At 50.3% G+C, this 12,575-nt stretch overlaps 4 protein-coding genes across 4 annotated transcripts; 2 read left to right on the forward strand and 2 right to left on the reverse strand.

Annotated features, from left to right (window-relative positions):
* The first annotated feature begins 217 nt into the window (after positions 1-217).
* On the forward strand, positions 218-3,571 carry BJY04DRAFT_193425 (DIL and Ankyrin domain protein). The gene is made up of 3 exons (XM_073711913.1): positions 218-702; positions 802-1,241; positions 1,301-3,571. Exons 1-3 carry the CDS (start codon positions 528-530, stop codon positions 3,227-3,229), a joined length of 2,544 nt encoding a protein of 847 aa, XP_073569507.1. The 5' UTR covers positions 218-527; the 3' UTR covers positions 3,230-3,571.
* A 398-nt stretch (positions 3,572-3,969) lies between these two features.
* Positions 3,970-6,216, forward strand: BJY04DRAFT_193430 (uncharacterized protein). The gene has a single exon (XM_073711914.1). The coding sequence runs from the start codon at positions 4,212-4,214 to the stop codon at positions 5,748-5,750; it is 1,539 nt and encodes a 512-aa protein (XP_073569508.1). The 5' UTR covers positions 3,970-4,211; the 3' UTR covers positions 5,751-6,216.
* A 938-nt stretch (positions 6,217-7,154) lies between these two features.
* BJY04DRAFT_208594 (putative TBC domain protein) lies at positions 7,155-9,619 on the reverse strand (the record flags this gene model as incomplete). Its single annotated transcript, XM_073714006.1, has 2 exons — positions 7,155-7,523; positions 7,586-9,619. 2 exons carry the CDS (start codon positions 9,617-9,619, stop codon positions 7,155-7,157), a joined length of 2,403 nt encoding a protein of 800 aa, XP_073569509.1.
* Positions 9,620-10,533: 914 nt separating this feature from the next.
* On the reverse strand, positions 10,534-12,558 carry BJY04DRAFT_193433 (Mo25 family protein). Its single transcript, XM_073711915.1, has 5 exons — positions 12,154-12,558; positions 12,015-12,075; positions 11,471-11,946; positions 11,141-11,413; positions 10,534-11,083 (listed from the first exon to the last, which is right to left on the reverse strand). The coding sequence occupies exons 1-5, from the start codon at positions 12,256-12,258 to the stop codon at positions 10,844-10,846; spliced, it is 1,155 nt and encodes a 384-aa protein (XP_073569510.1). The 5' UTR covers positions 12,259-12,558; the 3' UTR covers positions 10,534-10,843.
* Between the last annotated feature and the right edge of the window lie 17 nt (positions 12,559-12,575).

The raw sequence follows: 12,575 nt of genomic DNA on the forward strand, positions 1-12,575 counted from the left end.
CATGATGAGACCTGGCTGCACATATGGACGGAGTTTTTGTCTCGTGAAAATAATGTATATTAATCAGTCCATTATGCTTTCGCGTGTTGTCTAATTCGATATCTGATGATGCCTTCGGGAAATCAGGCTGCCTTGTTACTGCTGTGCTGATCGCTTAGAGCCATAAGAACATGGATTGTAGGATAAGAAAAATTAGAATCATCGATTCTGGAACTATGGATGATTGCCCTCTTCCAAAATACCCGGGAACGTCAGCCACACAGCAAGGCCGTGGAAGAAATTCTTGGGAGCATGGAATTGCATCACTGGCCTTCTTGATCTACGTAGTCATCGCCAGGAACACCGGCTTTGCCCTCTTCCTCTTTCGCCCACGTTCTTTTCTCCACGCAACGAACCGCCCTCATAGGGTTCTTGACTTCGGGTTCGCTATATTCTCACAAGAATCTCCTCATGGAGCTATTGCTCCCTTCTTCGAGTCTCCCGCCCCTCGTTGACTCGTGATCCGGATCCAACCCAACAGAGAGATCATGGATCACCCCCGCGGGGCTTCACCCGCCGACAACTTCGATCACGAGCCCAGAGACTCAACCTCGTCGGAGATCGACCCCAAGAAGCTTCCAGATGATTTACCAAAGTCTTTAGATGACCGTCGTTCATTTCCGGTTATGCAGCCGGAAACGGAAATGTATGATGCCTGGCAAGGTGAGTTGCTACCTCACTTTCCCCGAGAGCCACCAGAGCACTTTAAGGGTACAGAATGCTCGCGGGCTACTCTGTCGATTACTGATTGTATTGATATAGGTCAATCCCAATTCCTTACTCCTGTCGCCGCAAAGCCACTTAGCTTCAGCCTTGCCTTGGACGACCACTCCCTCGATGACGAGCACGCTCTGGACGCGCACTATGGACGTGGCCTTGCACTTTCTACAGACGATGATAATGAGTCTACCCTTACGGCTCGGTTAGAGGATAGCGATGCTCGGTTAATGGAGATGCTTGCTGCGCAGGCGGCCCACCGCGAGGTGAATTCGCTTGACGCGGACGAGGAAGCAATCGCGGCGGATGAGACCATAACAGAAGAGAGGAAAAGGGATGTCCTACAAAGAAGTCTGAACATGGCTGCTAGTAATGGCGATGTTGAGCGTGTGAGGAAACTGGTCCAGGGTAAGGCGAAGAAATATGTTGATGTGAATATGCCGGATGAGGAGGGGACAGTTCCATTAATATATGCTAGTTGTTTTGTATGATTCACCCACTTCTCTTCGCTTTTGGGTGGTGCTAACAATCTGGTCTACGATAGGGACACCAAGATGTTGTTGCGGCGCTTCTTGACGCCGGTGCGAATGTCGACCAGCAAGACCGGAATCAGTGGAGCGCACTGATGTGGGCTATGACGAATCGACACAAGATGATAGCGAAAATTCTTCTTGACCACGGAGCGTCACCTAATATTAAGTCCTCTTCCGGAGGCACAGCCTTTGACTTTGCCCAGCCAGGCAGCGAGATATCCGAGTACCTTCACGAAAATGGCTATAGTTTTGGACCAAGTGCGATAGAGGATGATTTCTACGACTCGGGTTTCGCGCATGGTCGTTTTGAGGAGGAGTTCGCAGAGAATGAAATGAAGCGTCGAATGATGATGGAAGAGAGTGCCATCAATCTTGAGGTCGACCTATCAAGCTTAGGTTTAGACGAGAAGTTCGATTCTCAGGACGAAGAAGAACTGGAGGAAGAACAGCAGGAGTTTGTTTGGGATCGGTGTCTCAACGATCAGATGTTCGTTTTCCAAGAGAGCGAGCTCGAAAGAATTCTGAATATCATCATCACCAACATGACTCCACAACGATCACCCTCGCAAAAGCCAGTACCGGCAAACCTTCTATTTCTCAGTGCGCGCTACGCTCATTACCATGCAAGCCCGGAGCTTCTAGCAACCCTTCTAGTCTCTGCAACGGATAAGATTAACGATGTTGTCGAGCGGTATCAATGGGATATGACTATCCTCGCATTCTGGATTTCAAATGCTACCCTTCTACTTCATTATTTGAAGAAAGACGCGGGCTTGGTTGAGTCAACGGTGGAGTTCCAGCTACACCTGGCAGAGCTCATTAACGAGATCTTCATCTTGATTATCCGCGATGCTGAACGTCGGATGAACAAAGTGCTGGACTCGGCAATGCTGGATCACGAGACAATTCCAGGCCTTGATGACATCCCTTTTCAGAACGAGTGGAAGCTATTCCGCTCAAAGAACAAGTCCAAGGTCCCTGAGCCGGTCGAAAATCAATTCCGACCCCCATCACCAAGACGGCGTGCCCAGGTTTCGCCGCGTAATATAACCTCTCTTCTGTCGTCAACACTCTTTGTGCTGGACCTTTATGATGTACACTCCGTCATTACTACCCAGATTCTGTCGCAGCTCTACTACTGGCTGGGGGCGGAACTCTTCAACCGGATTCTGTCTACCAAACGGTACTTAGCCCGGACTAAAGCGATGCAAATTCGCATGAATGTCTCGACCCTGGAAGATTGGGCACGTACCAACAACCGAGAGCCCGAACATTACGAGAACGGGTCAACGTCTAGCACCGGAGATAGCACGATGGACTCTGCTCGGAAACATCTGGCACCTGTGATCCAACTACTGCAGTGGTTGCAGTGCTTTTCCTCCCTTGGGGAAGATTTCGAGTCCCTTGTGAACACCCTACTTCAGTTGCAAGACCTCACTCCAGCCCAACTCCTCCATGCGGTCAAGTCTTATCGCCCAGAGGTGGGAGAAAAAGGGCTCCCCAAGTCGGCGATGAAGTTCCTGGTCGAGCTTCAACGCGATCCCGAGCTGCTCTTCAGAGAGCAACTGAGGCTTGTTCAGATCAAAGCAGATTCGCTGGCGCCGTCGTCGGCACCTACCGAGGATGGCCGGCCGCAAACTCCACGTCAGGACCGGGTACCATCAACAGCAGGCTCGCCCAACCCTGCAGCCTCCATAGCATCGCCCGGTTCTAACTTTGCTTCCCCGCGGCCGGGCTCAACGTCTCAATTCGATGAACGCAACGGTGCAAACACAGTCTTCTTAGACCCTGCGCTCACACTTCCCTTTTCACTACCGACGAGCACAGATATGTTGATCAGCTACGGGGCTGGATGGGGTGGAACCAATCGAGAACGGGCGCGAAAGTATATTCCGACAGTACCACCGGAGGTGTTGACGCGATTCGATCGTGATAGCTAAGGCTGGTGAAGTTGTGAATCGAGTATATAACTGTGCTTTGTGGGAGCAGCATGATAAGTAATGACAGATGAACGGCATCAAGTAGCTAAGCGAATGCAGCGTTGGTCGTAACAGCTAGTAGTTAGCGAATAAAAAAGTTCAAAGCCGATATCTGTTAATTATCTAAAAAGGCCGAGAGATGACCGGGGCTGGGGCAATAATCACGGCTGATAGCGATAGTCATTACGCTTACTGCAAACGGAGGGACACACGACACGAAGAAATGGATCTGGTTTAGATGAAACAAGCATTGAAGTTTGTTAATGAATCTTTGATCACAGCTAGATAGTGGCTGTCATTCTCGGAGAATTTTCTTTTCTTTTTTCTGTTTAGTCTATTATTTAGCATCAGATTCAAACTCGACTTCGTCATCGCCAGCCCATGTCCACGCAATGCCACGCTTACTTAGATGGTCTAACCTCTAACTCTTACGTATCTTCTGCTTGATGGTTCTTCTTTTACTTGGGCTAGAATGTTCTCTTGTTGCATCGGATACTCGTCCGTGTTATTTGTGCCGATCAGAGGTTGTAACGTGGCAGCCTCAGGCAATAGAGACCCGACGAGATGATTATTATTGCCTGATCCTGAAGAGTGGGCCGGTCGATCCCTTCCGTATACGGTAAGCATCGCTTTCCTCATTTGGCGCCTTCCTCTTTTGGCGATCTGGGGAGAGCATCCAAGCACAGTTACGATTCAGACGCCAGTACTTTTTACCCTTCACTGCCACTCTCTCCTCTTTTCTTCTCCTCTTTCTCTTTCCCTTTCCCTTTCCTTCCTCTCTTCATCATGGGATAGCCCCCAATTGCATGCTTTACCCTATCCTCTCTCTCAATGCTCTCTGCTTGCGCCATTGCATGCTGCTGGCTCAAAATGCGGCTACAATGAGAATTGCCTGTCTATTTCGACCAGTTTTTTTGTTAGCGTCGTTGTCGTTCAAAGAGATATGCTACTCACCCTGAACTCTCCCTCCCAGTATGGGATGCAAGCTCCTCATGAACTATCGCGCTTTCGGCAGTCTGTTCTTACACCCCGAACAACATCGCCCTCCACGCCCGACTCCCCGACATCTGCTGTGCCCTCAAGGCCCCCAACCTCCTCGATGGATTCCTCCCGTGGCGGCTTGCCTCGTCCCTCCGCCTTGACTTTACCACCACCAGATGTTGGCTTTGCGGCTCCGTCCTCCACTACTACAGCAACGACCCAACAGCTACCACCACCTCCCTCGCAATGGCAGAACTCAGATGATGCTATGCATCATTGGCTCCGGGCCAAGACTGAGGAGGATCGGAGAAAGCAGGAAGAGGAGAAGACGCGCCAGGAGACGTTACGTCTGGAACAACGGAGAGTTGAGCAGAGTATGCTTCGGGATTCTTTAAGGGGAGGCGTTCCTCCGCATATCATTCCCCTTATATTCGCCGGAATCTGCCAAAATGGATTACCACAGCCTGTTCTCGAGTTGACACAGCAGTACCTTGCTCAAATCGCAGGTGTCGGTGGGACAAATCCTTCTGTGCCTCCTCAAGTCTCGCACTCGCACTCGCATTCTCATTCCAGCTCTTACTCTCAGCGGCCGTCCATGCATACTCGTCAGGATTCCCGTTCTGGCCCTTCCAGCTCATACCCTTCCCAATCTACCAAGCATGTAGCACCTCCCCCTCCACCACCTAATATTCTTCTTTCCCAAAATGTACAGCCGAATGCTAGTGCACCTCCTACCCCTCAGCCACCGGGACGGCGCTCACTACCTTCAGGTCCACCTGACACTCGATCCGGAGTAAACCCGTTCATCAATCACGGAGGGGCACAGCAGCCTCAATCCGGCTCTGTTAATATGGGAAATGTACAGTACGCCCCCGGTTCGTCAGTCCCTGGCGCTCCACCTCCGCGGCGATCTGATTCTCAAGCACGACGGTCACCACCTTCCCTCTATTTCCATCATTGGGTACCGCCGCCTGGGAAAGGTCGCCAAGAGTCACCAGCAGCGTCTAGTATCTCTCGCCGTTTAGAACAGCAAACCCCTCCCGGGCGAAAACGCAAGGCTTCTGGCCCTCATCAGCCGGCGCCGGCCCCGTCTTCCCGGCCGCCTGAGTTATTCTCGGGCGTGCCTCACATTTCACGGCCAGGGTCCCCACGAATTGACGCACGGCATATGAGTTCTCTAGGACACCGTCATAGGATGAGTGACACAGGCCCTCATGGAGGCCCTTCCCCAGAACATAGCAAAGCGGAGCATGCGAGGAGGATTAGTACATCCTACGTCGCTCCAACTCTTCCCGGATACATGCTAAGCTCAGGGGCGAGCCAGAATTCAGCAGATCAGCGCGGTAGGGATGCGTCAGCGCCGGAGGGGGCGGAAAGGAGCTTCCCGCGGACCGTACAATGCCCTTATGCTTCTAGCGTGGAGACTGGCGCGCGTGACTCTGATCTCGAGGGTAGTTCTCATCAATCCCCCACATCAGACTTTCCGCTAGCCTCTGTATGATGGCGAGCAGATCTTACAGATTCTGTCAGAGGCAGTACACGTGGTGAAGCAAATACAGCTGCTATCAAGCCCTCTTACTTACGACTAGATGAAACGACAGTACCTTAGCCATATACAGGTCATTTAAAGGCTTTTTGAGGGCTACCATTGACATTTCGCGGCGTATTATGGTGTTGTTTCTAGTTTTATCGACATATCAGATCGGCTCACGGCGTTGTACATAGTTGGCCTCTGATCAAGATACCTGGTAGCTGGCATGCCGGGGCTTGTAAATAGCATTATATGTGGCACAGAAGAAGTGATCTCTATGTAGGTATCTCTGCTACCTAGACCCCGAAGCCGTACTGTAATCGACGGCCCATCCATCTATCCCGTCATCTTTTAGTATCCGAAAAAGGAAGTCAGCCAGCCATATACTGCCTCCAGGACTGCAGAGTCAGAAAAAAAAAATTGAGTAAGTTGTAGGTAGAGACGACGATGATGATGATGATAGTATTAGACAGAAAAACTGATAAGGACAAGGGTAAAAGTGAGAGTAAGACTAATCTTTCTGAGTTTATAGAGAACGAGACAAGAGAAAGGGGGTTGCAAATGCGAAGTGAGAAAGAGAAAACAAGGAGGAAAGTACTAAGTGATATAAAGATAATAGCAGACCAAGGTGCATAAATGTATGTATGGATGGTACTCTGGAAGCGTAGAGAGACAATGGGGTATCAGGATTGGAATTAGGGCCGAGTAAGCCGGACTGGTCGACTGGTATACAACACAACAGGCAAGATATGAGTAGGTAGGTATATGAGGAATGCGAGTCGTATCGTATACAGGATGAGGAACAAAAGAAAGAAGAGGATGAAAAATGAAACAAAACAAAAGATGGGGTATTAGTGAGCGTCTGAAGGGTATAAAGATATTATAGCAAAGTAGGGGGTATAATATAGTTTAGCCTTGCAGTCAAAGACAGAAAGGCATGTATGTACCTGTCGGAAAGTGGTAGGACTGTCCTCGATTATTATATGCCGACCCCAGGAAAAGGGACGGCCACAAGCTGAGCAGCATCTGATCAGAAATCGAACTCCGTGATGGAAAGTACTCGACTTGGGCCCACAGGTGGCCGCGGCAGACCGGAGGTAGGAAAGGCCGTCAAACAAAGTAGGACAGAGGGTTATTAACAAAGCCGAATATCAACCGTAAGAGTAGGGTGTCAGTATAACGAGAACGAAACTGCGTTGTCCGGTCATTAGGCATTATTTAACCGGAAGTCATTCGTGAGGTATGTTGGAGGTAACAGCTCAAAGCTGCCTAAGGGGTATTATAAATAAGTACCAGGATCAAGGTACGTAGTAGAGAATTAAATAAAGATGACCATCGCGATCGATTGGCGGGGTATCATGTCGTCGTGAAAGATCAACCTGACTTCTTTCGGCGGTGAACTTTCCACTCAGCTTTGGCGACCCGCATGAAGAGTTCAATATCTTTGATGGGGATCCAGCTAGTTAGAACTTTCATAGAGTTCTCGAAATCCGACTCGAGGATGATTTCGCGCATGCCATCAATGAGTGCTGCTGATGTTGCGTGAAGGACATCTAAGCCTTTACCGAACCCCTGGATTTCCTTGCCGTCCTTGCCAGTAATTGGGGACGGGTGATCCTCAGCGTCGCCAAGGAGCATGAAGACATCCCATACCCGTAACTGGGCCGGAAAAGGAATAGAATAGTTGAAGAGCGTCAGATACCATCGTGTACCGTATGCTGTAGGCGGAATTCCAACTTCAATCTATTGCGTGGTGATATGTTAGTATCTGGAACTCCGTCAACTTCAGGGCAAGGCCAACAAACCAGCTTGGCAGCAACCTCTCCTCCTTCCAGCCACTCTCGTTCAAAGTCACTTAGGGCCTCCATGAGTCCTGCAAAGCCGGAGCGGTAAAGTTTCTCAAGCCCTCGCAGCTGCCACAGGCGAACAAGCATAATGAATGTATGCTCTTCATCAAAATAGGCAAGAAGTGTAGCGGCAAGTGCCGCCATACCTTGAACATATCCCGTATCAGGAAAATGGAGTGACATAGCATGTAAAACGCGGAAGAGGAGGCGTTGACCACCGCGATACCGTCGCCGAAACATGATATGGCTAGAGATAGTCCTAGGGACATCAATATCAATCTGCACGTCGTCAGGAGAAGATATTTCTTGATATTCATGGTAGACCTCCATGAGTGCCTCTTCAGTCGGGCTATCGCTGTGCTTTTTTGCGCTAGCCTCCAGAAAAGCATACCATGCTGATGATCGCCAGCGGTCTGGTATCCCTTTCCATGTACGTTCAATCAACTTAGAGCTCTTGGTGTCAAACTCAAACGTCATTCCACCACCGTCTTTGCCCTTTTTGGTTGGTTTCGCCATTTTCGTCCACTTGTCCTCGCGCTCCCACTCTTTCTTCCTCGCCGCGCGTGCAGCGGCACTGTCTAATTTGTCATCAAACGTCGCAGATTCAGTAGGAAGCGTGAGCATGTCCCCAGCCTCGTCCTTGAAGCGGCGATTGCGATTGTGGGGGAGGTGATTTGTCGCCTGGCGAAACCTTGAGGTAGATCGCCGCAAGGGGGCGCTGTACATGCTTTGTGAAGACGTTGGCCTCATAGAAACCTCAGAGTTTTGTCTTGAAGGGGCGCGACCAGTAAAAGAGCGGTTACTCGCCAGAGCGGATGGCGGGCGGATGGAGCGCTTTCGCCGCGGGGTTTCCGATGCGAGGAGTAGACTGGTGGAGACCCGCTGGATAGGGCTGAATTCGGTGCCTTCTTTGGGCGACGCACGGATGAAGCCATATCTATCAACATCTCCAGCCTTGATGTTCTGCCAGTATTCAATGCCGCCCGCCAACTCGTTCTCCTCTCGCTTAGGTGCTGGCGAAGTGCTGTCGGGATCGCTGGATGTTTCAGGGGGCTTCGTATCCGTCTCAGAGGCGCTGGTATCAAATGTTTCTGTGGTGGGGGTTGGCTCTTCCCAGAGAATACCATTTTCCATAGCGTAGGATCGTGCAACTTCCGAGTCGGTGACATTCTCGTCTCCCTTGGCGTACATCAGCCTGACTCTCCGAGATAACATATCCTCGTCTGCAGAGATGGCCCTGTTCACGATACTGCTTCTTCTAGCACGAAGCAATGATGGGGGCTTTGAACGGCTACGAACAACTTCTGGATTATCCACAGCAGAGTGGTTGTGGTCCAGAGAGGCGTCTCGGTTCTGCTGGATCCCGTCTTCTTGTGTCCGCGACTCTTCTTCCTTGAGCTTGCGCTCCAGCTGGAGTCTCTCCTCTTCCTGGATTAAACTTCCACGCTTAGAGAACCTCATAGTTTGGTCACCAAGGCCGTCCAAACCTCCTGTGGGAATATCAAGGGAAATGCCGCTGAATTGGGGTTCTATCCGAGGCACAGGTGGTGGAGATTCTGTGTCCCTCTCAATGTCCGTCGATCTCTTGCTTTTCAAACCGCCCCATTTCCGTTCCGACCACCGCGAGCCTGGTCGGGAGCCGGGCCGTGAGCCTGGGCGAGAACTAGGACGCGACCCGGCATCATTGACCACGATGCTAGGGATACTACTGCGTAAAGCGCGTAAGTTGTCGGCTGAGGACTCGCCTTCTTGCAAATTCGTGGATCCCGTAGGCTTTGCAAAAAGCGGCAGAGGCACTAGCCCTGGATCTTCCTTTGTATCATGCCGAGTCGGAGAATCGGAGCCCGATTGATCAGGGCTGGTAGATGATGTGGTCGTCGCGACGGATTTCCGCTCGGAGCCTAAGGATTGATCGACGGGGGGTGAAAGCGCGGGGGGTTGGGTCGTTGAAGGGTTCGTTGCGACTGGTTCTTCTGAGGAAGGCTCCGACATTTCGACGACCGACTGAGGGGATCGCGTGTCTCCCATTATCCTGGCATGACTTGCGTTTGGCTATCTCTCCTATCCGCAATTCCAGCAACTTGTCTCTGACCCCTTGATTTATTATAGCTTTTCGGGCGAAATTTCTCTTGTTTCTCTCTTCGGACGGCAGGTTTCGAGGGAGTGAGACGGAGGGGTCTTCGGGGAGACAAAGGATGGAATTCGTCGCACGAACGTCGCGCCAGTCGATCGCGAACTAAGATATAATATAGTAAGGGGCACAAGGGAGTAGAGAGAGCGACACTTGTGAGATAGATGCCTGCGAGCAATTGAACATGGCACTCCTCTGGAGAACCGTAATGATGCCCAAGAATGGGGGGATGGGGACGATTGGGGACCTTCAATTGGGTCGAGGCTGCCAGTTTGAACCGCGGCTTCTTGATTGACCACTTGGTGGGCAGACAAGACTTGGAGGAATGCGAAGGGGGGTAAGGCTGCACCCCAAGAAAGAAGGCGATCTTCAGGACAGTAGGTCTTTTGAAGCAAGAAAAAGAGCAAAGCGAGAGACAGAAAAGAGAGGGCGTGGCTGTGGTGAAAGTTGAAGAAGGGATCGCGAAGGGGGTTACGACAAAAGATCCACTTAGTATGGTTGGAGCAGAGTATTGCTCCTTGGAGACCAGACACCAAGAATTGTTTCAATTCCAGTTCAGAGATTTCATTCTTTGATCAAGGAGATTTCACAGATCACGATCTGAATCTTCAGAGTGAGCCATGATGCAAGTGGAATCCACCGCAGCGGGCTAATTCCATGGATGGATGGATGGGACTGTGGTGTTTTAGTGAACAAAGTCATTGTCACAGAAAGTCCCTGCAAAACGGCACCATCAATAATAGAGGCTTGCCCTTGGATGGATATATTTATTATTGTCTACACTACACACCTGGTCTCACTCTCACTGCAAGGTCTATACATAGATTTTCCTTTCCTTGGTCCTATTTTCCCTGGTCTTTTGCGGTTCGCTGTGACCTTGGCAGAGAGCCCCTGACTACCTGGGAGTCGCCTAAGTATTGCTTCCCATGTCCCAAGATAAAACTCCAAAAAGCCATACCAGCTGGCCATAAATGCAACCCATACGTACAGTGCAGCACATCGGTGTACCGCGCGGTTTTCGCCATATTCCAAAACAGGTGGAGAATTAACAAATACCAACTCGCCTATACCTATCCCTTATTTTCTCAGGCCACGGCGGCGGTATTGGTGGACGACCGAGATGGCTCTCGCGCAGAACGAGCTGGCTCGACGGGCTCTTTAGGAAGAAGTTCGATCTGGCGAACAAGAAAACTCTTTTCGTCCGTGAATTGATCATCGTCTGTACGATCCTCCAGAAACTTCGGCAAGAATTTCAACAACCGGTCTCGGTTGTTGATGAGTATGCGCTGGACCGCGACGGATTTATCTGGGTTTGCAACAAAAACCTGGCCAAACTCTTAGTTAAAACAACTCTCGCACGTTATAGCTAATTGGTGCCATACCTTGAAAACATGAAATCCTTCATACTGTACCATCTTGCGGTCATCGCGCAGGAGCTTCATGCATAATTTAAGATTCTCTCCGCTCTCGACATATCGCATCATGACGCTGTAGTTTGCGCGGTCAAGTAAAATTTCACCCAGGAGCTTGATGCTCTGTCGCTTGGTGACATAAGAATTAGACTGCACGAGAAAAGTGTTGAATTGCGAGAAAAAGTAATCGAAGTTCGTCGACAGGTATCCGGTAACCAGGGATTTATGGCGTGTTAGGATTTCCTAGGAAAGAAGCTTCACGTAAGAATGACTTCCATAGAGTGCCACAAATTTGCTTACCCTAAATGTTGTGAAGGCGTCTGCACTCAGCTCAAAGCTGCCTCGGTCGATCCAATGGAAAAACCGCCAGAAAACACCAGTCCCGCTCTGGGGAACATTAGGCTGCACTTCGGTCAGTCTGATGGCTGGCTCGTCCTCCTTTGACTGGTCGTAAAGAATTATTGCGGCTATCACATCGAACTTCAGCGCTTCCCTCAGAATGGTACCGCATGGCATAGCACTTTGACTGTGTTCGTAGCCCCGACATAGCTCAATTATGATTTCGGGTCGGTTGTGGACAATGTAGGAGATGACCGGCGGATCAGGTGAGTTGGCCTGAGGGGGCTTGAAGCGGAGTATATGAGAAAAAATAGTCTGTGTGTCTTTTCTTGCTTCAAACGGAAGATTATGAAGTGCCAAAGCAAGCTCGTATAAGAGATCCTCTTGTAGCATAGCCTGCACTAGACCGTGGACCTGATCGGACGAGACCTCAATTTCTGTCGGACGTCGAATCAATATTGCGGACATTTGTGCTGTATTGGAGTGTTCTTCGATTTGTACAGACCTTGCGTCCCTTGTACCATCAATTTCATCTGTGAAAGCTGCTTGGCCAGCTCATCTTCAACCTAACAGCGCATTGAGCGGTTAACAATCTGCAAGTGGACCGTTGGAAGTAAGCATCGAAACGGAGGCGTCATGCAAACCTTAGCAGCGGTTGAGGGTTCGCGAAGTCTTAGCAACGAGTCCTTGATCGACCTCACAACATCGGACGGCTGGCGGGATCGCCCCCGATTAAAGAAGAAGGCCATACTGGTCTTGTTTATCTTATCAATAGAGCGGATTCACAAGAAGAGGATGAGGCTACCTCGGAGGGAGTGTAGACGAGCAAGGAAAGAAATCAGAACATCTAAGGGATACGGCACATAGCCATTGATGAAGGCTGAGAGACGTATATAGATTGGGGATGTCTGTAGAGGGTTTGTTGCTTTGAGGAAGCGGTGATGATGAGCAGCGAGATAGTTGGCGGGGAAGCCAACAGCCTGAGGCTTCGATTGCTTATCAGTGTAAACAAAGCAAACAAGCCTAAATTTGGTTGCCCCGCCTCCGTAAGGTTTAGGTGGGAAAA

The sequence above is a fragment of the Aspergillus karnatakaensis genome, assembly GCF_047715665.1.
Source record: "Aspergillus karnatakaensis strain CBS 102800 unplaced genomic scaffold BJY04scaffold_36, whole genome shotgun sequence".
Classification (NCBI taxonomy): Eukaryota; Fungi; Ascomycota; class Eurotiomycetes; order Eurotiales; family Aspergillaceae; genus Aspergillus; species Aspergillus karnatakaensis.